Here is a 25642-nt window from a genome sequence, read left to right as displayed (position 1 = left end):
GAGCTGAGCCAGGCCATTCCCAGACTGTCAAAGCCACCTGTGTGTCGGCGGCTCCGTTTCCAAGGCAACAACACTGTGACAGAAACGTAGTTGCGGGCCCACGACTGCAAGGGACTGGTTCAGGAACTAACCTGACACAGAAATAGGAACGCGGCGTCTAAGCCGGTTGCCCTGAGCAGAAAACCCAGGATTGCCCGGACTCTGCCGAATTGCCACCGATTCAATAGCTTCCGGGCCTCCGGCGTTGCCCGGTTCTAGGCGCGACAACTTCCGGCGCCGAAGGTCCCCGCTCCGTGGCTCGGCGGGGTCCTAACGATGGAAAGGTGGCCAGGGCGGCCGCCTGAACCATGAGGGAAGCTGGGAACACGGCTGCCACGTTGTCCCGGCGCGCGGCGGCGAAAGGGCCACCGGGAGGATGTCCGCGGCTGGAAAGACTTTGACCCGGGAGGCTACCTCGCGGCTGGCCGCGGGGCGGAGCGTGGACCGGGAGTCTGCCCGTCAGGCGGGAGCCGGGCAGGTGCGGTGGCGCAAATGCTAGGACTGTGGCCCGAGCTCAGCGGGTAGGAAGCCGCGGCCCGGGGTCACCAAGCAGGGATTAGTTGCGGAGCCTCAGCCAGACTCCAGCGACTAGGGCTCGGGTGCTGGCGACATGCCTCTTTTCACCGCTAACCCTTTCGAGCAGGACGTTGGTGAGTGGCGCCGGGCTGTCTGTCCAACTAGAAAGTGGGAGGCGGCGGGTTTAAGGATTAGGAAGTCTAGCTGAAGGAGAGAAGGGGCGGTGCCGCCGCCTGGGCGCCCGTGTTTTTTAGGGGGTATCCTGCGCGCGTCGCCAGCGGTTTAGAGGATGTCTCCTACTTTTCTGAGGTCGAGGACCCAAAGACTATCGTTCGCCACGCCAAGCTCCGGAATCGGAGGAGCGTGGGGGCTCGCTGGAGGCTGGACTAATTAAGCTATTGCGGAGTTGGTGATAGAAACTTCCTGCTCTCCCTCTCCTGGCTATTGAGCCCCGCCGCCCTCCTTTTAGGGCGATGATGCTGTAGTGGGGACCCTACTGTCTAGGGCAACCCTAGAGACCTTGATTCACCCCGTTATGTAGGGAAAATTCATCTAACGTTGCTTATATACAAATACATCCAGTTCCTGATGGTGCAGCCTCAGGATTTGTTTACAGTTGGAGGTGTTACTCTTGAATCTCAAATGGCGCAGGTGTTACGAGATGTTTTCTGTCTCAAGAGTATGAAAAGGAAAGTGCCAACCCGAGGATCTCAAAACAGTTCAAAACAGCTAATATTTACTTGTTGGGTCGTAAGAGTATTTGCCTCTCAGTGACAGTGGAATGAGAAAAGGAAGGATGAAACGTAGAGACTTATTTTGAGCTTTGGAATAACAGTAAAACAAACTAAGAAAACATTTCGTAGCAATAGTTAACTCTAGGTAGAGTTTTAGGCCTTGGTGGAATAAAAAGCATAGCTGAAAATTGCCTTAGTCTCGCAGGCAGCAGCAAGCCACCTGTTTCATAGTTACATTTTTCTAATTATGAGAAGACTCTAGAAAGTTCCTTCTTTTGATATATTATGTGAAGCTATAGGTGTATTCAAAAGTCATATATGTGAGAGTCAAATAAGACGAATGTTATAAGCCTCTTCTATTCCTAGAGAGCTGAAATATTTATATCTTGACCCTCAGATAGTATTCAGGTGGGCATGTTCCTTATTTCATTAAACTTTTTTCTTGATAATGGAACACAGTGCCTGACATAAATCTGGGAAACAGCATGTTGAAGTGCACTGTTTCTGCTTTTGGAATACCTAATGGTTTCTTTGTTGCAACTGTTTTACCTTTGTGAGAATTGTACTTTTTGTTTTTTCCTTAGTTTTTTTTTGAGTTGTACTTTTCAATGAGAAAGACTTTTATTTTGTTCCAATGAAATAAAATAGAAAGGGTGAAATAGAATAAGTAAAATGATCTTAAAATGTAAAAATGGTGGAATTATTTCTTCAAGGGAAATCCTTCCCAGAAGCCCAATGTTTTTGTGATTGAAAACTTCCCTGGTCTAAGTAGGCTGAGGAACTCTGCCTGTTTGCTCTCTAAATCTTACCTTCTGTGGTTCCTGAGGCCCTCCACATGGTTTAGTGGAATATAGTTTAGTAAAAGAGGCACTGTTGTTGGGACCAAAAACTCTGCGGTATATAAATTTTTTTCACAGGAGTGCCATCAGCAGAAGCCTCAAGTGCTTAATTGTTAGCTCAAGTATGACTGAATGAAAGAACATGTTTGATTGAGGCCCACCTGTAACTTTTAGTCAAGTGCAGGGAGTTAATAACAAAAGTGGAATGATATACTAAAGATTTCAGATTAGCCTTTAAACCTGTATCATAACAGAAGAATTCTATTTTACATTTTTCAGATCTTAAAAGCGCCTTTTAATTTGAAATAATACAAAGCAAGTCATTATTTATGACTTGAGATGTCTACAGGAGTGTTCCCTCACAGTCTTTGTTATTGTCTTTTTCACCTGCTCTGTTTCTTCTTGCTGTACATTTGTTCACTGCTCATTCAACAAACATGCACCAAAAGATACTCTGTCAAGCATCGTGTTAAGTTCTGGGGACAGGAAGTTGAATAAATAGATTGAGAGTTTCTGCCCTCAAAGAACTTAATCTAATAGAGGACACATATGAAAAGAACATTAAAAAACCCATGCCTAGCTGGTCTCTTGGTCACAAATTCTCTCAGTGATTTTTTGTCTGAAAATGTTTTAATTTCTCCCTCATTTTTGAAGGACAATTTTTCTGGATATAGAATTCTTGGTTGGCATTAAGCAGATAGCACCTTGTTCAAGATGTAGCGGAGAGGCTGGAGGGAACTGCCTGAAAATGTAGAGCTGTGTTCCAGTAGCCATGTTTCTTGATGATGATTGAACAATGATATAGCTTTCACAGTGAGACTCTGTGAATGTGAAAACCTTGTGTCTGATGCTCCTTTTAGCTACTATATCAACAGAAGAGTAGAACATATGGAATAAAAATAAATAATAGGGGGAACAAATGTTAAAATAAATTTAGTTTGAAATGCTAGTGGTAAATGAAAGCGAGGGCTAAGGAGTATGGTATGTATAATCTTTTTTTTTCTCTTATTTTATTTCTTTTTCTGTTGTCTTTTTATTTCTTTTTCTAAATCGATGCAAATGTTCTAAGAAATGATGAATATGCAACTAGGTAATGATATTAAGAATTACTGATTGTATATGTAGAATAGATATCTTAATGTTTTGCATGTTAATTTTTTTAATTAATAAAAAAGTTAAAAAAAACCATGCCTATAATATGTATATGTAGTAAATGTAGTAAATACAGTGCTATTCAATAATATGTAATATGTAGTAAATATAGTGCTATCAGAAGTCCTCCTTGCAGACAAGACAGTGACTTTCAGTTAAGAGCTTTCCCTGTAAAGATGTTTGCCACTATCCCTGCCCCCTCCTTTCCTGATAGCATTTCCACTGGTAGGAAGCAGCCACGAGTTACTGTATGTAAAAGATGGTCCTTTTTAAATTAAGGACTTTAAAACTGAAACACATTCCTGTCATAGATGTGGAGTCTCACCTGGAGATTGAGCAGCCTTTTCTGACATCATTTGTGGGGGAAGAAACCCTTTCCTTAGGCCCTGATCTGAAGCTTATGTCTTGATCTGAGCTGTGATAGGTCAGAATGGTTAGGAAGGCCTTCAGAAGTTGATGGTGTGTAACTTTTCAGATGGAAACCAGCTAAGGGTTAGGAAGAAAGAAGTTCTGGCAAGTTCCTACTTTTTCTACAATCCTTGAAGGCGAAGTTAAGTAAGCTAAGAAGGGTATCGTTAGAGTGCTTTTATGTTTGATGATTTTCTTCAAATCTGGATTTATTTTTTGCTTTGTTTAATAAATTTTTTTTTGTAGCTTTGCCAAGGGGGAAAAGAAGAAAACATTCCTCCACTTCTGCCAAACCCTACTGAGGCCTGAGTCCTAAAGGGGGAATAGAGATCCTGAGGCAAAGCCTGGTTGAGGGCAGCCAGTGTTGGAGAATTATAAGAAGAAAGTGAAACACAGAGCCTCAGTAGGAAGGTTTAGTGGTTGGTGTTTAAAGAGATGTCATTTCCTTATATTCTGTACCAAATTTTTCCAACCTCACCACATTGGTTCCTGAGTTGTAACTTGTCTGTTCTACTCCCTGACTTCTTTCTTGTTTGCATGCTTCCGGTTACTCAAGCCTGATGATCTTTCTTGCTAATTTCTGTCACTGTGCCATTTACTTTCCATTACTACCCTTCTGATATTTTTTCCGCCAGAGCCTTGATATCTCTTTCATTCTAGATATATTTGCTTTTGTCCTAGAAACTGAGCTCAAATTCTACCTCTGTAAAACTCCTCTAACTCAGTGACTTGAAGTGTGAACTTTTATCTTAAAAAGAAACTTTTCTCAGTGAAATTTGAATATTTATATTCTTGTATCTTTTGCTTGTGTATGTGTGTGTGTGTAGAACTTGATATGGAGGCAAGTTGGGATCAGTACAGTGGCTTTCAAACTTTTCAGTCATGGAATCCTTTTCTCAAATGAAATTTTATAAGAAAATAAAAATACGTATTGGTAGCATTTCAATAATAAACATTTATACATTCAGATTTCTATATTTGCTTATAAAGTCAATTCTTGAACACAATTAGGTTGTTAAAATCTTTGCAAAAACTTACAGGTTATGGATCAAAATCAGTCTTAACAGACTTTTTTCCTATATCTTATTTTGCTTGTATGCTACCAATAATCCTAATACCTTTAGCTAGTCACAAATTTTAATGAATGTATTTTGTGATTTTTGAAAGTATGAAGTATTTTTAATACATATATATATTTTTTGGCATTGGCAGACTCTGGGAATCAAACTCGGGTCTCGGGTGTTGCAAGCAGGAATTCTGCCACTGAGCCACCATGGCACCGCCCAAAAGTATGAAATGTTTTTGAGCTGAAATTACAGTATGTAACATAAATTCCTGCTCCTACCAGTCAATTCTGTGAGGTGCTAATATTTTGTCACAGTTTTTTTTTTTTTAATTTAAGAAAGCATTCATGATATATTTGAATTATCTGGTATTTTTAACAGCAGCCTGGTACTATTCTTTTCCTTCTCACCTCAGAGTTAACCATTCTCCAAATAGATATAAATTCGATTTTATAATATACTACAAATACAAATGTATTGTTGCATTGCTTTATATTTTTTAAACTTAAAAAGGTCTTTTGTGTACCATTCTGCAGCTTTTGCATTCAGCATTTTTTGAGTTATGTTGATATTTGTACTCTCGCTAATTGCTTTTAACTTCTATGTGTTCCACTTTGTGAATATACCACATTTTATTTGTCCATTTTCCTGTTGATGGACATGAAGTTCCCAGTTTTTTGCAATTACAAACAGCACTACGGTGAACGTTCTTATTGATATTTTCTTGTGCACATGAGCAATAGTTTCCCTAGGGGTTGTATTTTTTTAAAATATTTTTATTGTCAAATCTTCACACACATAGAGTCCATACATGATGTACAATCAGTGGCTCACAATATCATCACATAGTTGTGCATTCATCACCATGATCATGTTTTAGAACATTTGCATCACTCCAGAAAAGAAATAAAAAGAGAAACTTATACATCCCATATCCCTCACCCCTTCTTCTTATTGACCACTAGTTTTTCCATCCATCCACTTTATTTTACCCCATATCCCACCTATTATTTATTTATTTTTATCCATATGTTTTTACTCTCTGTTCATACCCTGGACAAAAGGAGCATCAGGCACAAGGTTTTCACAGTCACAGTCACATTGCAAAATTATACCTTTATACAATCATCTTCAAGAATCAAGAGTACTGAAATACAGTTCAACGGTTTCAGGTACTCCCCTTTAGCCACTCCAATACACCATAAACTGAAAAGGAGTATATATATAATGCATAAGAATAACCTCCAGGATAAGGACTCTGAAATCTTTCAGCCACTGAAACTTTATTTTGTCTCATTTCTCTCCTCCCCCTTTTGGTCAAGAAGGCTTTCTCAACCCCTTGATGCTGGGTCCTGGCTCATCCCTGGAGTTCTGTCCCACGTTGCTAGGGAGATTTACACCCCTGGAGATTAATACCATGTAGGTGGAGAGGGCAATGAGATCATCTGAGTTGGCTTAGAGAGAGAGGCCACAACTGAGCAACGAAAGAGTTTCTTTGGGGGTGATTCTTAGGCGTAGTCTGCCCTTTGCAGGAATAAATTTGATGGGGTGAACCCCAAGATCTAGGGCTTGGCTTGTTGATTCAGTTTTTCCCCACTGCTTGCGAGATATATGAAAATTTTTCCAAATGGAGAATATTTCTTCCTTTCTCCCCAGTCCCCCAGGGGGACTTTGCAAATACTTCTTTATTCACTGCTAGGACTGTATTTTGAAGGGTAATTCTGTAGAAGAGTAGGTGCATTTTTTTTCCTTCCTTCTTTATGATTGCCTTAACTATTTTTGTTCTTTGTTCTTTCATGTAAATTTTATTAATAGATTGGTTAAAAATCATTATCAAAGGAATTTCTTTATCTTTTTGGCTCTTTTAGGAGTTAAGATAAAAGAACATTTTTTGTTTCACATCAACTTATGAAATCCATAATTAAATATAGATTTTTATTCATTGATATATATTTAATTCTAAGGTTAATTAGATTATGGTTTGGGAGTAAGGTAAATAATAAATAAGGTAAGAGAGTGTGCTGGTTTGAAAGGATTATGTCCGCTAGAAAAGCCATGTTTTAATCAAATCCCATTTCATAAAGGTAGAGTAATCCCTATTCAATACTGTATGTTTGAAACTGTAATCAGATCATCTCCCTGGAGATGTGATTTAATCAAGAGTGGTTGTTAAGCTGGATTAGGTGACGACATGTCTTCACCCATTTGGGTTGGTCTTGATTAGTTTCTGGAGCCTTATAAAAGAGGAAACATTTTGAAGAATGAAAGAGATTTGGAGAGAGCAAAGAATGCTGCAGCACCACGAAGCAGAGAGTCCATGAGGGAGCAACCTTTGGAGATGAAGAAGGAAAATGCCTCCCAGGGAGCTTCATGAAACTGGAAGTCAGGAGAGAAAGCTAGCAGATGATGGACGCCCTATTTGCCCTTCCAGCTGAGAGAGAAGCCCTGACTGTGTTTGCCATGTGCCTTCCCACCTGAGAGAGAAACCCTGAACTTCATCGGCCTTCTTGAACCAAGGTATCTTTCCCTAGATGGATACCTTTGATTGGGCATTTCTATAGACTTGTTTTAATTGGGACATTTTCTCGGCCTTAGAACTGTAAACTAGCAACTTTTTAATTCCCCTCGTTAAAAGCCATTCTGTTTCTGGTATACTACATTCTGGCAGCTAGCAAACTAGAACAGAGAGTAAGAGAATGATTTTCTAAAATGAAATATCCAGTGCAGTGCTATAATAGTGTAGTTAGGTATTTATGTTTGTAGCGCTGCTTTCTTTGTTTAAATGAAAGATTCTCAAAGGTATCCTGGATGTTAAGAAAAACTGTGTTTATAGGTATGTTAGTATAAAATATCAAACTCTGATTTCTCGTCAACTGATTGTTCTAATCATCTGTCACCCTGATATCAAAATAAAATTTAGGGTTATATGGTTTCTTCATCTCCTGTTATTTTTTATCCCCTTCCTTTGTTGCCTTGTATCCCCAAATCTGACCTTTTCCCTCTCCCACCTCAGTTTCTTACTTGGTCTAAATTATATAGTTAAGGCAATTTTTTTCTCTTAATCTTTTTCTACTAACAATCAACCTTTTTCAGACCCCTTTCATCTGAAGAACACTCTAGAAATCCGAGATTTTTTGGTATTGTCTGAACCTTCTTTTCCCTTAACCTTTCTTTTTTAGAGTGGAGTTTCACATTAGCTTATTATCATCTCCAACTCCTCTTTTTTTTTTAAGTAATAAATTAGCTCCTTTTTTTTAAACCTACCCTTAACATTATGTACTTAGTAGATTTATAACTGCCTCTGCTTGAAGAAAAACACCTCTGTTTCTTCCACATCCTATGGAACACTTAAATTTCTTTATCATTGAGATCTGTTTATTACAGCTGTTACTGTTCCATGTGAGGACTACTTTCTTTAGATCCCTCTTGTTGAGGAATATTGAAAACTGAAGATCCTGTGAAGTACTTAACAGTTCTGACCTACCTTTAAGGCAAGCTCAGGAACTGTATTTACTATCTCTCTCATTGTTCTAGTTTGCTAGCTGCCAGAATGCAATGTACCAGAAACAGAATGGCTTTTAACAAGGGGAATTAAAATGTTGCTAGTTTACAGTTCTAAGGCCTAGAAAATGTCCCAATTACAACAAGTCTATAGAAATGTCCAATCAAAGGCATCCAGGGAAAGATACCTTGGTTCAAGAAGGCCGATGAAGTTCAGGGTTTCTCTCTCAAGTGAGAAGGCACATGGCAGACACAGTCAGAGTTTCTCTCTCATCTGGAAAGACACATGGTGAACACGGTCAGGGTTCCTCTCTCATTTGGAAGGACATGTGGAGAACATGGCATCATCTGCCAACTTCTTCTCCTGGCTTCCTGTTTCATGAAACTCCCTGGGAGACATTTTCTTTCTTCATCTCCAAGGGTTGCTGGTTGGTGGACTCTGCTTCTCATGGCTGTGTTGTTCTGCTCTGCTTTCTCTGAATCTCTCGTTCTCCAAAATGTTTCCTCTTTTATAGGACTCCAGAAATTTACCAAGACCCACCCAAATGGATGGAGACATATCATCACCTAATCCAGCTTAACCATCACTCTTGATTAAATCACATCTCCAGGGAGATGATCTGATTACAGTTTCAAACATACAATATTGAATAGGGATTATTCTGCCTTTATGAAACGGAATTTAGATTAAGACATGGCTTTTTCTAGGGGACATACATCTTTCAAACCAGTACACTCATTAAAGCATGAAAGGAAATGATGATGGATTTAAAGATATTATGTACAATGTCCCCTGTTATTTAGTGTAGTTTTAAAATAATATGGCATGTAGAATGGAAAAAAAAAGTTCTTCAGTGAAATTTTTATTGTATTTGAAAGCACACAAACTTTTGGACAATAAATATTTCCTTTGAAAGAACATGTATACTGCTTTTCATATGCAACATAAAAATTGTAGTGACTATGAATTTTACTGCATATTAACTACAAGGGATTTTTTTATTGTTATCTGAAGCAGCTTCTTTTGTCTTCATATGTTGGTGGATGAATTATGTTAATATTCTCTTTTAAAATGTTTGCTTGGATATTTAGGAAGGAAATCTAGCATGTGCAGTGTTTTATTTTTCCTAATAGTTCTAAGCACTTGAGTGGAAGGTTGAAGGGGTAGAACCTTTTTCTTTAAAATATTTTGGACATTGTTTCTTTATTAAACTTAGTTACTTGAATAAGTGTGTGTATTTACTATAGGAATTGAATATGAAGTCAGTTGTGACAGGTATCGGGTAGTAGTTTGTCCCCTGAAAGTTATTGATTCTGAAGCACTCTGCCTACTTATTTTTAGATCATATGCCATCAAATTTCATGTCAGATATTTATCAGTAACTTGTGGTACATGTAGTTTAAAAAATTTTAGTCATTTTAGTAGGTTTTAAATATTTGTTTATCTAATGACTATTTATGTTGGACATCATTAAGGTACATTAGTTCTCAAATGGATATACTCTTTGAAGTACCAGTGTAAGTCTTTTTCTTCATTTCATTTAATTTTCATATACCCCTTTAAGGCATGGTAGCCATTTTAATCTCATTTTACAAATGAGGACATGAATTCAGATTTGAGTAAGAGCTGAGGTGAACTGGTCAGTGTCCTTAGCTAGTAATTTTAAGAGCTGGATTTAAAGGCAGGTCTTCAGTGTTTAACTAATAATGTGCATGGTATCTGTGAGGCCTATAGTGGTACATTTAGAATATGCGTAATGTATTAGAGTTCTCTAGAGAAAGAGAATCAACAGGAAATATTCGTAAATCTAAAATTTATAAAAATGTTTCACGTGACCCTGGGAACGTAGAGCCCAAAATCTGTAGGGCAGCCTGTGAAGCTGACCATTCTGATGGAGGGTCTGGATGAATTCCACGGGACAGGCTCACCAGCCAAAGCAGGGAGAGAACCTGTTTCTTTCTGAATCCTTAAAACGCTTCCAGTGATTAGATTAAGCACCACTCGTTAAAGAAGACATTCCCCTTGGCTGATTACAAATATAATCAGCTGTGGATGTAGCTGATGTGATCATGATTTAATTCAATGAAATGTCCTCATAGCAAAAGACAGGCCAGCACTTGCCCAACCAGAAAAACAGGTACGACCACTTGGCCAAGTTGACACATGAACTTGACCATGACAGTCCACCCCTTTTCAACTTGGTAGCTATACTCATCACCCTAAACCACACCTAATTTCCAAATAGAAAACAATGGGACACATTATTTTTTTCTCACTGAACAATACTCAGCTGTCCTGCATATAACCGGAAACACATTAAATCTCTCCAGAATAGGGTGCAAGTCCTTGGGTAATATTCATTCTTAAACTTGATATCTTGCAACTTAAATAGTATAACATGAACAAAACAACATTACAGTCCTCATTTCTGTAACTGATCACATGGTCATAGTTCATATTTATCAATACCTTCTTCCACTACCCATTCCATGTTCTCTGTACCCTCAGCAAGCACTTCAGCTGGCCGTGGTTCTTTGCCTGGTGGGGTGACCCAGACCTTCATTCCTGAAATTTCAGAGCCATTGGTAGTCCTTCTGGGATTGGGTTGTTGCAGTTTTCCATTGATTTTAATTACTGGACATGGTAGTACTAAAAGATGCCCTAGGGGATCTCCTGTATTCCAGGAAAATTCTTCTTTACCTCCATTGTGTAGTTGCAGTCCTATTTCCCCCTGATAGTCAGGGTCAGTCACCCCAGACAATAATGTTATCCCTTCCTAGGCTTGTTGATCCAGGGGCATCAGTAGCCCAAAGTGACCAGGTGGCAGTCTTAACTTCCAGTTCAGTGGAATCATTGTTGTTTCTCCTGGTGGAAGCACTCCCCCTTTTGGAACTAAAACCTGTAGACCAGCAGAGCTCAGGGTTACAGGGACAGGAAGCAAAAATTTTCCTAGTGGATCACTAGGGGTAATAGTGAGTGGTACCACTCCCATTTCCCCCTCTTGGTTCCTGGACCCATGTATCCTGGCTATGGAAGAAACAGCACTATACAGCGGACACTGATTCAGAGCATATACAGCTTCCTGGAGAACATTACCCCAGCCTTTCAAGGTATTGGCACCTAGTTGGCACTGTAGTTGAGTTTTCAAAAGGCCATTCCACTATTCTATCAGTCCAGCTGCTTCTGGATGATGGGGAACAATGGTAAGACCAGAGAATTCCGTGAGCATGTGCCCATTCCCGCACTTCATTTGCTGTGACGTGTGTTCCCTGATTAGAAGCAATGCTGTGTGGAATACCATGATGATGGATAAGGCATTCTGTAAGTATACGAATGGTAGTTTTTGCAGAAGCATTACATGCAGGGTAAGCAAACCCATATCCAGAGTATGTGTCTGTTCCTATTAGAACAAATCATTGCCCCTTTCATGAAGGGACTGGTCCAGTATAATCAACCTGCCACCATGTAGCTGGCTGGTCACCTTGGGGAATGGTGCCATATCAGGGACTGAGTGTGGGTCTTTGCTGCTGGGAGATTGGGCACTCAGCAGTGGCTGTAGCCAGGTCAGCCTTGCTGAGTGGAAGTCCGTGTTACTAAGCCCATGCATGACCTCCATCCCTACCACTTTGTTGATGAGCCCATTGGGCAATGACAAGAGTTGCTGGGGAAAGAGGCTGACTGATAGCCACAGAATGGGTCATCTTATCCACTTGATTATTAAAACCGTCCTCTGCTGAAGTCACCCTCTGGATGCATGTTCGCATGGGACACAGATATCGTCAGGCTTTTAGCCCACTCAGGTGTGTCCACATGCCTCTTCTCCTGACCTCTTTGTCACCAATTTTCCAATTATGTTCTTTCCAGGTCCCTGACATCCAGCCAAACCATTAGCAACAGCCCATGAGTCACTATACAAACACACCTCTGGCCAGTTTTCCTTCCAAGCAAAATGAACAACCAGGTGTAGTGTTCAAAGTTCTGCCCACTGGGAGGATTCCCCCTCACCACTGTCCTTCAAGGACACCCCCGAAAGAGGTTGTAGTGCTGCAGCTGTCCTTTTCAGTTGGTACTTGCATATTGTGCTGAACCATCTGTAAACCAGGCCCGAGTTTTCTCTTCCTCAGTCAATTCACTATAAGGAACTCCCCAAGAGACCATAGCTCTTGTCTGGGAAAGTGAAGGTGATGTGGCAGGGGTGGAGACCATGGGCATTTGGGCCACTTCCTCTTGTAACTTACTTGTCTTCAGGACCTGTTCTGACCCTATCTCATATATACCACTTCCATTTTATGATGGAGTGCTGCTGTGGACACCCAACTTTATGGCTTGGTGGGTCAGAACACACCCAGTTCATGATAGGCAACTTAGGTCTCATGGTAACTTGGTGACCCAAGGTTAAGTGTTCAGTGTCTACTAAGGCCCAGTGGCAGGCCAAAAGCTGTTTCTCAAAAGGAGAGTAGTTATCTGTAGCAGATGGTAAGGCTTTGCTCCAAAATTCTAAGGGTCTGCATTGTGATTCTCCTATAGGGGCCTGCCAAAACGCTCCAGATAGCATCTCTATTTGCCATTGATGCTTCTAGCCCCATTGGATCTGCTGGATCATATGGTCCAGGTGGCAGAGCAGCTTATTCAGAAGCCTGGACTTGTCGCAGAGCCTCCTCTTCTTCAGGTCCCCACTCAAAATTAGCAACTTTTCTGGTCACTTGATAAATAGGCTGGAGTAGCACACCCAAATGAGGAATATGTTTTGCCAAAATCCAAAGAGACCAACTAGGCGTTGTACCTCTTTTTTGGTTGTAAGAGGGGCCAGATGCAGCAGCTTATCCTTTACCTTAGAAGGGATATCTCAACATGCCCCACACCATTAGACACCTAGAAATTTCACTAGGTGGAAGGCCTCTGTATTTTTGTTGGATTTATCTCCCATTCTCTGACACGGAAATGCCTTACCAGTAAGTCTAGAGTAGTTGGTACTTCTTACTCACTAGGTCCAATCAACATGATATCATCAATATAATGAACCAGTGTGATATCTTGTGGGAGAGAGAAATGATTAAGGCCCCTGTGGAGAAGATTATGACATAGGGCTGGAGAGTTGATATACTCCTGAGGCAGGACAGTGAAAGTATATTGCTCACTTTGCTAGCTGAAAGCAAACTATTTCTGGTGGTCCTTATTAACAGCTGTTCAGAAAAAAGCATTTGCCAGATCAATAGCTGCATACCAGGTACCAGGAGATGTACTGATTTGCTCAGGCAGTACTACCACATCTGGAACAGCAGCTGCAATTGGAAGTGGTTGAGTTTACGACAATCCGCTGTCATGTTCCAAGATCCATCTGTTTTTTTGCACAGGCCAAATAGGAGAGTTGAATGGGGATGTTATGAGAATCACCCCCCCTGCATCCTTCAAGTCCTTAATAGTGGCAGTCATCTCTGCAATCCCTCCAGGAATCTGGTATTGTTTCTGACTTACTATTTTGCTAGGTAGAGGCAGTTCTAGTGGCTTCCACTTGGCTTTTCCTATCATAATAGCCCTCAGATCAATGCATGAGTTAAAAGAGCCAATGTAGGGATTCTGTCAGTTGTTCAGTATGTCTGTTCCAATTATGCATTCTGAAACTGGGAAAATAACTACAGAATGGGTCTGGATCCCCACTGGACCCACTGTGAGTCGGACCTGAGCTAAAACTCCATCGATCACCTGACCTCCATAAGGCATCACTCTTACTGGTGGACAAGAGTGATGTTTTGGGTCCCCTGAAGTTATCGTCACTTTTGAACCAGTGTTCAGCTCCAACAAGAATTTAGTAGACTGCCCTACTGTTGTATTTCTAGGTACCCCATAATTTACTAGCCAGTGCCACAGTTCTCTGCAAATCAGATCATTTTGACTCCTGCTTTGAGTTTGCTGTCTGTTATAATAGCCATGTACACTTAATAGCGATTAAGTGCTGCCACCTGACTTCTGCCAACTCGGGATCCAGTCATCCCCATTGTGTTTAAGGATTAGCTCAGTGAGGGCAGTTCCCACAGTAATATCTGACCTACAGAGAAGTGCAGCTACAGAGCTCTTTAGGGATGATGTCGCTAGTCTCACAAATTTATTTCTCACTGTTCTGGTAAAAGGTGTATCCTATGGACATTCCTGGGATGTAAGAGCAGGCTTTGCATGATAAATCCACTCTAACATTCCAGTCTCTCTAAGCCTCTGGATCCCCTCATCTACATTATACCAGAGCAGTTCTGGCATTTCAACCTCAGGTAATGTCGGCCACCTTTTGATCCATGTTTCAGCCAACCATCCAAACAAACTGTTAATGCCTTTTCTAACCCCTCGAGCTATAACATTGAAGGCAGAATCTCTGCTTAGTGGGCCCATATCAATAAATTCAGCCTGACCCAGCCTTTTATTCCTCCCCCCATTATCCCACACCCTTAAAATCCATTGCCACACATATTCCCCTGATTTCTGTCTATATAAATTGGAAAACTCACAGTTCTTTTGGAGTATAATGTACCTCCTCATGTGTGATACTTTGTACCTCACCTTCAGGGGTCTGTTGGGACTTTAATATAGGTGTAGAACTGGAAGAAATGAGGGGTGGTGAGGGTGAGTCATAGAAAAGAATTAAAAGTCTTTTCTAAGCCATTTTCTTCAGGGCCTTCATTTACAGTTTCATCTGGTGAAACAGGATTAATCACTCTAGGGCTAATCCCTTGAGCTGGAGTTTGGGTGGCCAGCTCCTCAAGGCACGCTGGAGATGGGGCAGCTATGTCCTCAGGGCGGAGTATTACAGGGTTATCTAGAGAAGGCTCAGCATGACCTAGGGTTTCAGTCTTGCCACCAACATCATCACCCATCCATATGTCACCATCCCATTTTTCAGGGTCCCACTCCTTTCCAATCAGTGCCCTCACTTTAATGGCAGACACCATCCAAGATTGAGATTTCAGTTTACATTGTAAAGTTGCTACTCTGACAGTAAGGTTCTGAGTCTGATTTTCAGAGATCTCAAGTCTATGGCTACAGGAAATAAGATTTTTTTCAGGACACTCACGGAAACATCTACATCTGTCAGACGGCCCTTACACTCATCTCTTTCGCTCATTAATATATAGAGTGTATCTAACAACAACCAGCCAACATCTCTATACTTCCTGTTTCTACAAAACTGTAAAGTTGTCAAAAACATTATCCCCCAGAGGCTGGCTTCATACAAGTGAAGCTTTAGAAGAATTGAATGATGATATTTTGACTCTCTTTTGCCAACTCACTCTATAGATTGGCAATGTCATTCTGATTATGGAAATCAGAGTCCTTAGTGCCTTTGAGTCCAGTCAGTTGAGAAACCATTCATAAAAACCCATTTTTAAGATTCTGTTTCTTAAGAACCACTCCTGGCACCAAGTTGTACTAGTTAGCGTTCTATAGAGAAACAGAATCAACGGGAAATATTCGTAAATATAAAATTTATAAAAAGTGTCTCACATAACTGTGGGAACCTAGAGTCCAAAATCTTTAGGGCAGGCTGTGAAGCTGACAGTTTCGATGAAGGGTCTCGATGAATGCCGCAGGAGAAGCTCACTGGCTGAAGCAGGAAGAGAGCCTTTCTTTTCTGAATCTTCCTTAAAAGGCGTCCAGTGATTAGATTAAGCATCACTCATTAAAGAAGACACTCCCCTTGGCTGATTACAAATGGAATCAGCTGTGGCTGTAGCTGACGTGATCATGATTTAATTCTATGAAATGTCCTTATAGTAAAGCCCAGCACTTACCCAACCAGTCAAACAGGTGCCACCACGTGGCCAAGCTAACACATAATGATTTCCTCAGTCTGCACGGATTATGTGATCACCGGTCCTGCCTAACTGCTTTTGATTTTCCCTCTGTAAGTTTTTGACATATTAATGGCTGCATTGGGGGCTTATTTTTCCTTTTCTCCAGCCTTCAGTGTCATGCACATAATGCTTCCTGGTGTGTGTATTGAAATTATATCCATTGCATTAATGCTTATACCTTCTTACCTGTTAAATAAGGGTGTGTATGGAAATGAGCATGCTCATTTTGTAGACTTGGGAGAGTTCGTGCGTCTCTTTAAAATATTTTTTTTGTTGTTAAATATAACATATATACAAAGAAAGGGGAAAAAAGCAATGATTTTCAAAGTAACTTAAATAAGTAGATACAGAACACATATCAGAATTTGTTATGGATTGTCATTCCACTCTTTCAGGTTTTTCCTTCTTGCCGCTCTAAAACACTGGAGACTAGGAGAAATATATATTTTTCTTTTTTATGGAAAAATAACATATATACTAAAAATAAATTTCAAAGCTCATCACAACAATTAGATATGGAGCAGATTTCAGACTTTTGTATGTGTTATAGTCATACCATTTTAGGTTTTTACTTCTAGCTGCTCTGCTCTAAGTTACTGGAGACTAAAATAAATATCAATATGATGATTGAGCAATCATGGTCATTTGTTAAACCTACCTTCTCTATATAATTTTTCCATCACCTTTGATCTTTTCCCCATCCTTTAAGGGTATTAGGACTATGCCCATTCTAACTTTTTCATGTTGGAAGGGCTGTCAATATGGGATATAGAGATAAAACTGGTTGACATGGTTCTCTCTCAGTAGGATTACATAGGGTATCTTGGAAGGATCAACAAAGAAGAAACTGAGTTTGCAGGAATAAAGGCTACCCCTAAACCTTTTGCCTTCATAATAGATGGTACAGAATATAAATGGCAATAAAAGGTGATTTTGATATATTTTTTAAACTCCTTCCTGTCTGTCCTATGTGTCAGTTCCTTCCAGCCTCCTCCCCCTACCCAGTGAAATGAAAAAATAGATTAGAAATCACTGTTCTATACTCCACCATTCTATGATTAGACTTTTAGAACAGAGAATCCCGTAAATATATTGTATTATTAGAAGATTTAGTAAACAGTGTTAATCATTGCCCTGATCCTTTCCATACAACAAAAGTTGAACTTGCATTTGTGTGGTTAATATTTTCATACATTGGTGAAAAAGTGAAAACTAACTGAATGGGAAGACTTAATGTAGCATATTGTACAAAAAAAAAAAAAGCCAACCTATTTCTGGTATATTGCATTCCAGCAGCATTAGCAAGCTAGAACAGTGGATAAGGTGGGAAAATCTGGGAGAACTGTGAGGAGCTTGATGGAGAAAGCCTAGATTATCTGAAGGCACTATTGGTAGACATGGATTCTAAAGATATTTCCGATGAGGCCTTAGAGAAGAATGTTGAATGTGTCATTACAAACAGGAAGAAAGGCAACTCTTGTTTTAAAGTGTCACAGAATTTGACAGAATTGAGTCGTGGTATTGGATGGAAGGTAGAATTTGAAAGTAATGAGCTGGGATACTTAACTTGAAGGGATTTCCAAACTAAATGTGGAAAATGCAACTTGTTTTCTCCTTGCAGCTTATGGTAAAATGTGACAGGGAAGGATGAACTGAGATCTGAACTCTTGGGCATAAGGAAACCATAAATTGATGTTTTGGAAAATTCTGGGTTTCCAGAATGTGAGACCCCAGAGATGAGTGCCTCATATGAGGATTTGACCAAACATGGAACCTGTCAGCCATTTCAGAACAAGTCAGGATTGGAAATTCAGAAGGGATTTGTGGAAAGTCTTATTGTCTGATGATTGTGATCCCTGTATACTGCATAGAAAACTGACAGAGTGTTGCAGATTCTGTATAAATGAAACCACTGCCAGTCCGGACTGAAAGGGACAGAAAAGATTGAAAGAGAAATAACTTCAAAGGCAGAATGATGGAAGCTAAGGTAAATCTTGTGCCAGTAGAGTGGATCCAGCCATGCGTGTGGAGAGGGTGAGTTTGACCCGGAAGCAGAGGACGGGCCTTCCACGTCATTGTTCAGGAAGTGTTGGCTCCTCAGGTCTCAGAGAGGGTGAAACACATTCCTTGGGGATTAGGGAGAGTCTGGCTGCCACTCCACTGTTCTGAAAGGGTTGAGCCCGTGCCCTGGAGATTGCAGAGAGTTGGGATGCCACCCACATGCCTGAAGAGGATGGGGCTGAGAACAGGGTGGTCTTCCCAATGCTTGGTTATGTTAAAACCTTTACCCCAGAGTATGGAGAGAGAGGGACCAACTGTATAAGCTCTTGGAAAGGGTGGAACTGCCTACCTTTCAAGCCCTCAGGATAAAACATTATTCTATAAATGATGTCTAAGACCTCAAAATCTAATGAAGTAAAAAAAAAAAGACTAGTGGAGTTTGCCCTGTAGGTTTCTGGATTTGTTTGGAGGCTTTGAGCCTGTTTTCATTTCAGTCTTTCCTTATGGTAATGGAAATGTTTGTCTTATGACTGTCCCTCCTTTGTGTATTGGAAGGAGATAACTTTTTCTGAGTTTCCCAGGTCCATAGCCAGAGGATAATTTTACCTTAGGACAGACCATGCCTGTAAGTGACTTTGATGAGATTTTGTACTGCTTTTTATTTTTTAATGTATTTATATTATTACTGAAATGGACTAAGGCTTTTATAATATTGTGATGGAGTGAATATATTTTGTATATGAAAAGAACATGTGTTTTGGAGGTCCAGAGGGTGGAATGTGCTGATTTGAAACTGTTTTGTACCCCAGAAAAGCCATGCTATTTTAATCCAATTTTGTGGTACAGACTTACTGTGGGTGGGATCTTTTGATGAGGTTGTTTCATGGAGATGTGACCTGCCCAATTTAGATGAGACCTTCTGATTCGATTATTTCCATGGAGATGTGACCCTGCCCATTCAAGGTGAGTCTTAATTAGTTTGCTGGATTCCTTAAAAGAGCTCACAGAGAGAGAGAATACAGAACCAACACAGAGAGCAGAGAAATGGAACCAAGTGATAGACATTTAGAGAGGCTAAGCTAAAGAGATGAGACCTAGAGTTGCTCCAGAGAAGCAAAGTAAGGACTCACAGATGCTCATGAGAAAAGAAACCAGAAGTGAGGAAAGAAGAACAGCAGATATCACCATGTGCCTTCCCTTTTGACAGAGACACCCTGGATGCAATCAGCCTTTCTTCAGTATCAAGGTATCCTTTTCTGGATGCCTTAATTTGGACGTTTTTCATGACCTCTGAGCTGTGAATTTGTAACCTAATAAATCCCTTTGTAAAAGTCAATCCATTTCTGGTATATTGCATTCTGGCAGCTTTGGCAAACCAAAACAGCATTGTTTTAGTTATGTCCCCAAATGCTGATACATGCAATTCTCATTATAATAAATTTTTATGTCATCTCCTGTTATAGTCTTAATTATCTTATGTCTTGATTGTTAACTTCCATATGATTGTGTTTTATAATTTATTTAATAAAAATACATTGCTTTCAAAGAATATACTGCATATTTTATCCTAGATTATTTCCAGTTCTTCGTTCCTTGAACATTTGCCTGCTTTAATGGACAGGCAGTCCTTGCTTTGCATAGTTCCAATAATGCATGATCTGAGTTACCACATTTAGTTCAATAACACTATTCTCCCAACAACACAGTTCCAATTTCAGTTATCATAGTAAATTTTTCTGCTAGCTTTTCAGTTTGCAAGTCAGTATGTAATAACAGATGCCAATCATGATCATAGACCAATCACTCTTTTCAAGTCTGTAAGGGATTGGTCACTGTGTATTGGTGATTCATTTGTTACCTCCTTGTTTCCCAGTGATTAAGCCACATGATATTTACAAAAATGGATAACTGAAAGCGGGAGTTGGCCAAAAAAGATCAACATGTGGCAAAAAAATAAAAAGTGATAACACAGGAAATGAAATTCGAATTGAGCATAAGTAGAATTAGAGAAGACACAGTTGACTGTTGACTGGAGATATTGATGTTGCTGATGTTAGAGAAACTCTAAATATGTATCTAGAGGAGCTTGGTGAAAATGAATTTATCCACATAAGTGAAGTGATTGTGACAAGAAGCATAAAGATATTCCAGAGGAAGTGATACCAGTAAACTTCACATTAAAGAAACTCTTGGAAGAATTTCATGACATTGAAAGTACAAGGGGAAAAAATGTTGGAACCTGATCTAATCTTAGAAAGTAGTATAAAAGTTTGCCAAGGCATAGAGAAAATGTTTGTTCTGTATTGCAAGTTGTAAGGCAACTACTGTTTACAATTGCTCTTATGGTTTTAACAAAGACAGAAAACACTTTGTCAGTGTTTTTAAAGTTATATGTACTGCATAAATATTCATTTTATTGTTGTTGTCTTTCCCTTTTCCCTATACATTTATAACTGACAGGTAAGAGATTTTTAATGTTAAAGATCACTGAATTAGGTTTTTTCAGAGAAACAGAACCAATGATGATGATGATCTGTGTGTGTGTGTGTGTGTGTGTGTAAAATAAGAATTGCCTCATATAGTCATGGGGCTGGCGAGTTTGAATTCCATAAGCTAGAAACTCTGATGAAGGTGATTCTGAAGTCTGACAAGTATGAATTTTGCAGAGTAGGCTACAAGAAAGAAACTCCAGTAAAGGTGAGGTTGAATTCCCCAGAGGAAGCTTCTTGGCTGGAGTAGAGGCAGAATTTTTTTCTGTCTGAAATCTTCAGTTCTGACTTTTAAGACCTCTGACTGATTGGATGAGGAGAATCCCTACATTGCTGAAGGCATTCTTTGTTGATTGTAGATGCAACCAGCCATAGATGTAATCACCTATTTACAAATACAAATCTATCTATAAAATATCCTCACAGTGACAGACCAGTGCCTACCTGACCAAACAAATGAACATCATAACCTAGCCAAGTGACGCATAGAATTTACCATGTCAGTCACAGAACATTATTCTCATTGATTATTTAGATCGCTTTCCGTGGTTTCAATTTGCATGATAATTCTTATGGTCCCATACTACTGTGCAAAGGAAAGACTGTACTGCCATACATTTGATTATTACCATCAAATTTCTAAAATGGCCCCCCAAAGATGTATCACCCTAATGATTAGGTTACATAGTACAGTGAACATTGAAACAGAGTAATTCTTCTGGAGTACCTGGTAGGCCCAAAATAAAAAATAATCACAGGAACCCTTAAAAGCAGAGTGCTTTTTTGATTAGCAGTAGGAAGAAGATTTGGAGAGATTGAAATCATGTAGTTCACTGTTGCTGACTTAAAAATTGAGGGGAACATGTGAGGAGGAACACTGTAGAAACTATGGTAGAATGGCTGCCAGCTGATGACCAGCTAGCAAGGAAACCTCATCAAGGGACAGAATGCTAATAGTCTGAATCAGTTGGACATGTATTCTTTCCCAAAGCCTCAGATAAGAGTCCAGCTCAGCTAACACCTTAATTTCAGGCTTGTGCTATCCTGAGCATAAAACCTAGTCGAGCCTGCTTGGATTTTGAACTGCAGAAGTATGAGTAAATAATAGTTTTTTTTTAAACCTCTAATTTTGTAACAGTTTGTTAACACAGCAGTAGAAAAATGAATATACTGGGGTTCCATTTAGGTTTTAAAATTTTCCTTCCTTTCTAATGTTAAAATTTCTCCCATTTTCAATCTGTTTTTAAGCCCATTCATTGAATTTTTTACTTGAGATATTGTACTTTCAATTCTAGAAATACCATTTTTTATAGTTTCCATTTCTCTACTAAGCACTCTTCATCTGTTCATTTCTCCATTAACCTCTTGAAAAAAAGTTACCAGATTAAAGTAGTTTTTTGCTGATTCTAATATTCTGGTCATACTAACACCTGTTTTTGTTGACTCCTTTTATCTTAGTTATGAGTCATTTTTCTTTGCATACTAGTAATTTTAATTTTATTTTATTCTGGACATTGTATAAATATAGTGTCTTTTATACAACTTCTTGGTAGGGAGGCTAGATTATTTTATGTTCCTTTAAAGACTGTTGAGTTTAGTTTTTTTGTGTGTGTGTATACCTTTTTTATTTATTTTTTTTAGGATGCATTTTTTATTAATTAAAATAACAAACAAAACAAGATATCATTCCATTCTCTGTACGTAATCAGTAATTCTTAATATCATCACAGAGTTGCATATTCATCATTTCTTAGAACACTTGCATTGATTTAGAAAAAGAAAGAAAAAGAAATAAAAAGACAACAGAAAAAGAAAGAAAAAGAGAAAAAAGTTATACATACCATACCCCTTACCCCTCGCTTTCATTTACCACTAGCATTTCAAACTAAATTTATTTTAACATTTGTTCCTCCCTATTATTTCTTTTTATTCCATTTGTTCTACTCTTTTGTTGATATGATAGATAAAAGGAGCATCAGACACAAGGTTTTCACATTCACAGAGTCTCATTGTGAAAGCTATATCATTGTTCAGTCATCATCAAGAAACATGGCTGCTGGAACACAGCTCTACATTTTCAGGCATTTCCCTCCAGCCTCTCCACTACATCTGGAACAACAAGGTGATATCTACTTAATGCATAAGAATAACCTCCAGGATAACCTCTCGACTCTGTTTGGAATCTCTCAGCCATTGACACTTAGTCTCATTTCACTCTTCCCCGTTTTGGTCTAGAAGGTTCTCTCAATCCCTTGATGTTAATTCTCAGGTCATTCTAGGGTTTTTCTCAGTCCCTTGATGCTGAGTCTCAGCTCATTCCAGGATCTCTGTCCCACGTTGCCAGGATGGTCCATACCCCTGGGAGTCATGTCCCACGCAGAGAGGGGGAGGGTGGTGAGACTAGACTGCTTGTCGTGTTGGCTGGAGAGAGAGGCCACATCTGAGCAACAAAAGAGGCTCTCTTGGGGGTGACTGTTGAGTTTAGTTTTGACAGATAGCTATATCATTGGAGGATCTTTTAGGTTTTGTCAGACTTGGTTTTAGACTTCATGAGGGCAGGCCTATTTCAGTTTTGAACTAAATTCTGGGTGGGCCTTTGCTCCTAAGTTATGTCCTTTTTATTGTATCAACTGAATGAATGAAGTGTTCATCAGGGTCTTTCCACTCTGGTTGGGAACTCCAGAGATTTCCAGCACTGTGACCTTTCGCCATTAGTGGATGAACTCTGCTAGACTTCATACAGTCTCACCGTGCTATTCTTTGACGAAGGACCCACAGTAAATCCCTATACTTGGAAATCTGGTTTCTGTCTCAGTTGGTCTGCTTGGGCTAGTACTCCTTGTGCTGTGACAGGCAATGACAGGCAGAAAGTTGGGGCCATTACAGGGCTCATTTCGTATTTCCCATCCCTCAAAGATCTCAAAGACTTGCACTGCTTGTTACTCATTCCTTGAAAACAGTCGCCTCATATTTTGGCCTGTCGTATAGTTGTTTTCGGTAAGGATAGCAAGTCTGGCACCAGATGCTCTGTCGTGATTGGAACCAGAAGACTGGTCATGAGTTTTTATTTCAAAACATTGGAGGGGGAGCCTTAAAAGACCCCTTGAGGGATGCTTATTTTATATAGTTAAATTTTTAAAATTACTGATAGAGCATATTTTATTAAAAGTTTTATGGATATGCTTGGATTCTTTTTAAAGCTGTATTGAACATAATGGATTGTTCCTTGTATTGAGAGAATGATCCTTTATTATATAGTTAGAATCATTTCAAATGTATTTGAGGTTCTTTATGTACAGTAATCAAAACCTGGTGATGAAAAATTATGACTTACACCCATCAAATCCTGGAAACTTAGCATTTATGCTCCAGGAGGGCTCTTTCAACTTTCTCCCCCATATACATCTGACACAGGATAATGTGAGATAATGGCCCCAACACTGGGCAAAGTGACATGCTATAAAATAATGTTTTCTTAATTATAATATTTAAAATTTTCCAGGAGTTTAAAATACTCCTAAGTACATAATGTAACTGTTACATTAGTTCACTTGAAAAATAAGATCCTTTTTGGCAGGCCATTATAAAGCCTTCAGATTTTATACTTTTAAGAAAAAGGGTAATTGTGAGCCCTATATTTGTAAAAAGTAAAATATGCTGGGTAGAGTATTCAAATAAGAATTTTTCCATTTTCCATGAAACCTCAGTCAAGTAAAAACACTCTGTTTAGGTATTTTTTTTAATTGTTGAAAAATTTGGGGGGATATTGAGTAGCCTCCATGTTTAATTGTATATCACATGGCCAAAATAAAAAAAAGGTAATTTGAAGTTGAGTTTTAGTAGGAATAGCAGGCCATTAAATGGTCCAAAACCAGACTCGACTGTGTGTGTGTTTGTATGTGTGTGTATTCGTACTCATTAAATTTAGTAATTGACAAAGCCAGCTTGTCAGATTAATGAGGAGATGCTGAAACCACTGCCAAATAATTTGTGTAAATGTTTTCCTATTCCTGTTTCACAGCATGTACCAAATGAAATTTCAAACAGAGTAAAGTTTTACATGTAAAAGAAAAATAATAACTTAATAATATAATGATAAATAAAAATAATGTACATACCAGAAAGAAGAAGGAATATCTAATTTTCAGGTAGTTCTAAACACTGGGCCAAATGATACCATAGAAAGGAAGAGTGATAGATTTTATTACAGCGGAAGAAAAAAAACAAAACACAGAACTACCACATCATAAGCAAAGAGGAGAGGTGAGCCTGAAGCTCTCAAATTATATTTAATATGTATGATTTGCTCTTCAAACTCAGGATTTAAAGTAATGACCTATATAAGAAGTCCTTTGTCTCCTTTTTATGTATTCCCTTCTCCCAGTTCTCTGGTCTCCCAAATGAGAACTCCCAAAGATAGTGTCATTTCTTCTCAGGAAATAAGTAGCAAACTGGAACTTCATAAACCCACTAATGCTTTTGCATTTTGTTGCCACAAGGTGTTGCTATTGAAGTTTGATCCTGCACAGTCCCTTGGATATTTGTCTGTTCATCAGTGCTGCTCGAGCTTGTCCAGGACTTCGCTGAGACTTCACTGTGGCCACATTGGTTATCATAGTTAAAGCTCTTTTAGTTCATATACTCAAATGCTCTGATACTGTTTTCTACATCACAAACACTGTAACTGGGTAATAGCATATGGAGAAACAACCAGCATCATTCCTTTTAGCCATTTAAAAATATTTATTGAAGAGTGCACAGGTGATTCAGTGATAGAATGCTCGCCTACCATGCAGGAGACCTGGATTAGATTCCTGGACCATGCACCCCTCTCCCTCTCAAAAAAAAAAAAAAAAAGCCTTATTGAGCATCACCTATGTGCCCCCAAAAACTGTTCTGTGAACTGAAAATAAAATAATGGTGGAAAAAAGAAACAAAAATTCCTGCCATAATGGATCTTTCATTCTGGGGGCAAGGGAAAGAGGAGAGATGGCTGTAGAGACAGACAATAAAAAAAGATAAATAAAAAAAAATTGTTATGAAACATCAACAGAAAG

At 39.2% G+C, this 25642-nt stretch overlaps 1 protein-coding gene across 2 annotated transcripts in view; it reads left to right on the top strand.

Moving 5' to 3' along the window:
* Window positions 1-334: 334 nt before the first annotated feature.
* The window catches only part of STAM2 (signal transducing adaptor molecule 2), a 65806-nt gene continuing 40498 nt past the window's right edge, over window positions 335-25642 (top strand). The window contains exon 1 of one of the 2 annotated variants that reach the window (XM_077153832.1): window positions 335-689. In XM_077153832.1, the coding sequence (XP_077009947.1) occupies window positions 650-689 (40 nt within the window). In that variant the 5' untranslated portion in view covers window positions 335-649. The remainder of the gene's footprint in view (window positions 690-25642) is intronic. The other variant, XM_077153830.1, reaches the window with a different exon arrangement.

Source organism: Tamandua tetradactyla, chromosome 3 (assembly GCF_023851605.1).
Source record: "Tamandua tetradactyla isolate mTamTet1 chromosome 3, mTamTet1.pri, whole genome shotgun sequence".
Taxonomy (NCBI): Eukaryota; Metazoa; Chordata; class Mammalia; order Pilosa; family Myrmecophagidae; genus Tamandua; species Tamandua tetradactyla.
Note: the sequence above shows the minus strand (reverse complement) of the source record. Positions and strands in the feature narration are given on the sequence as shown.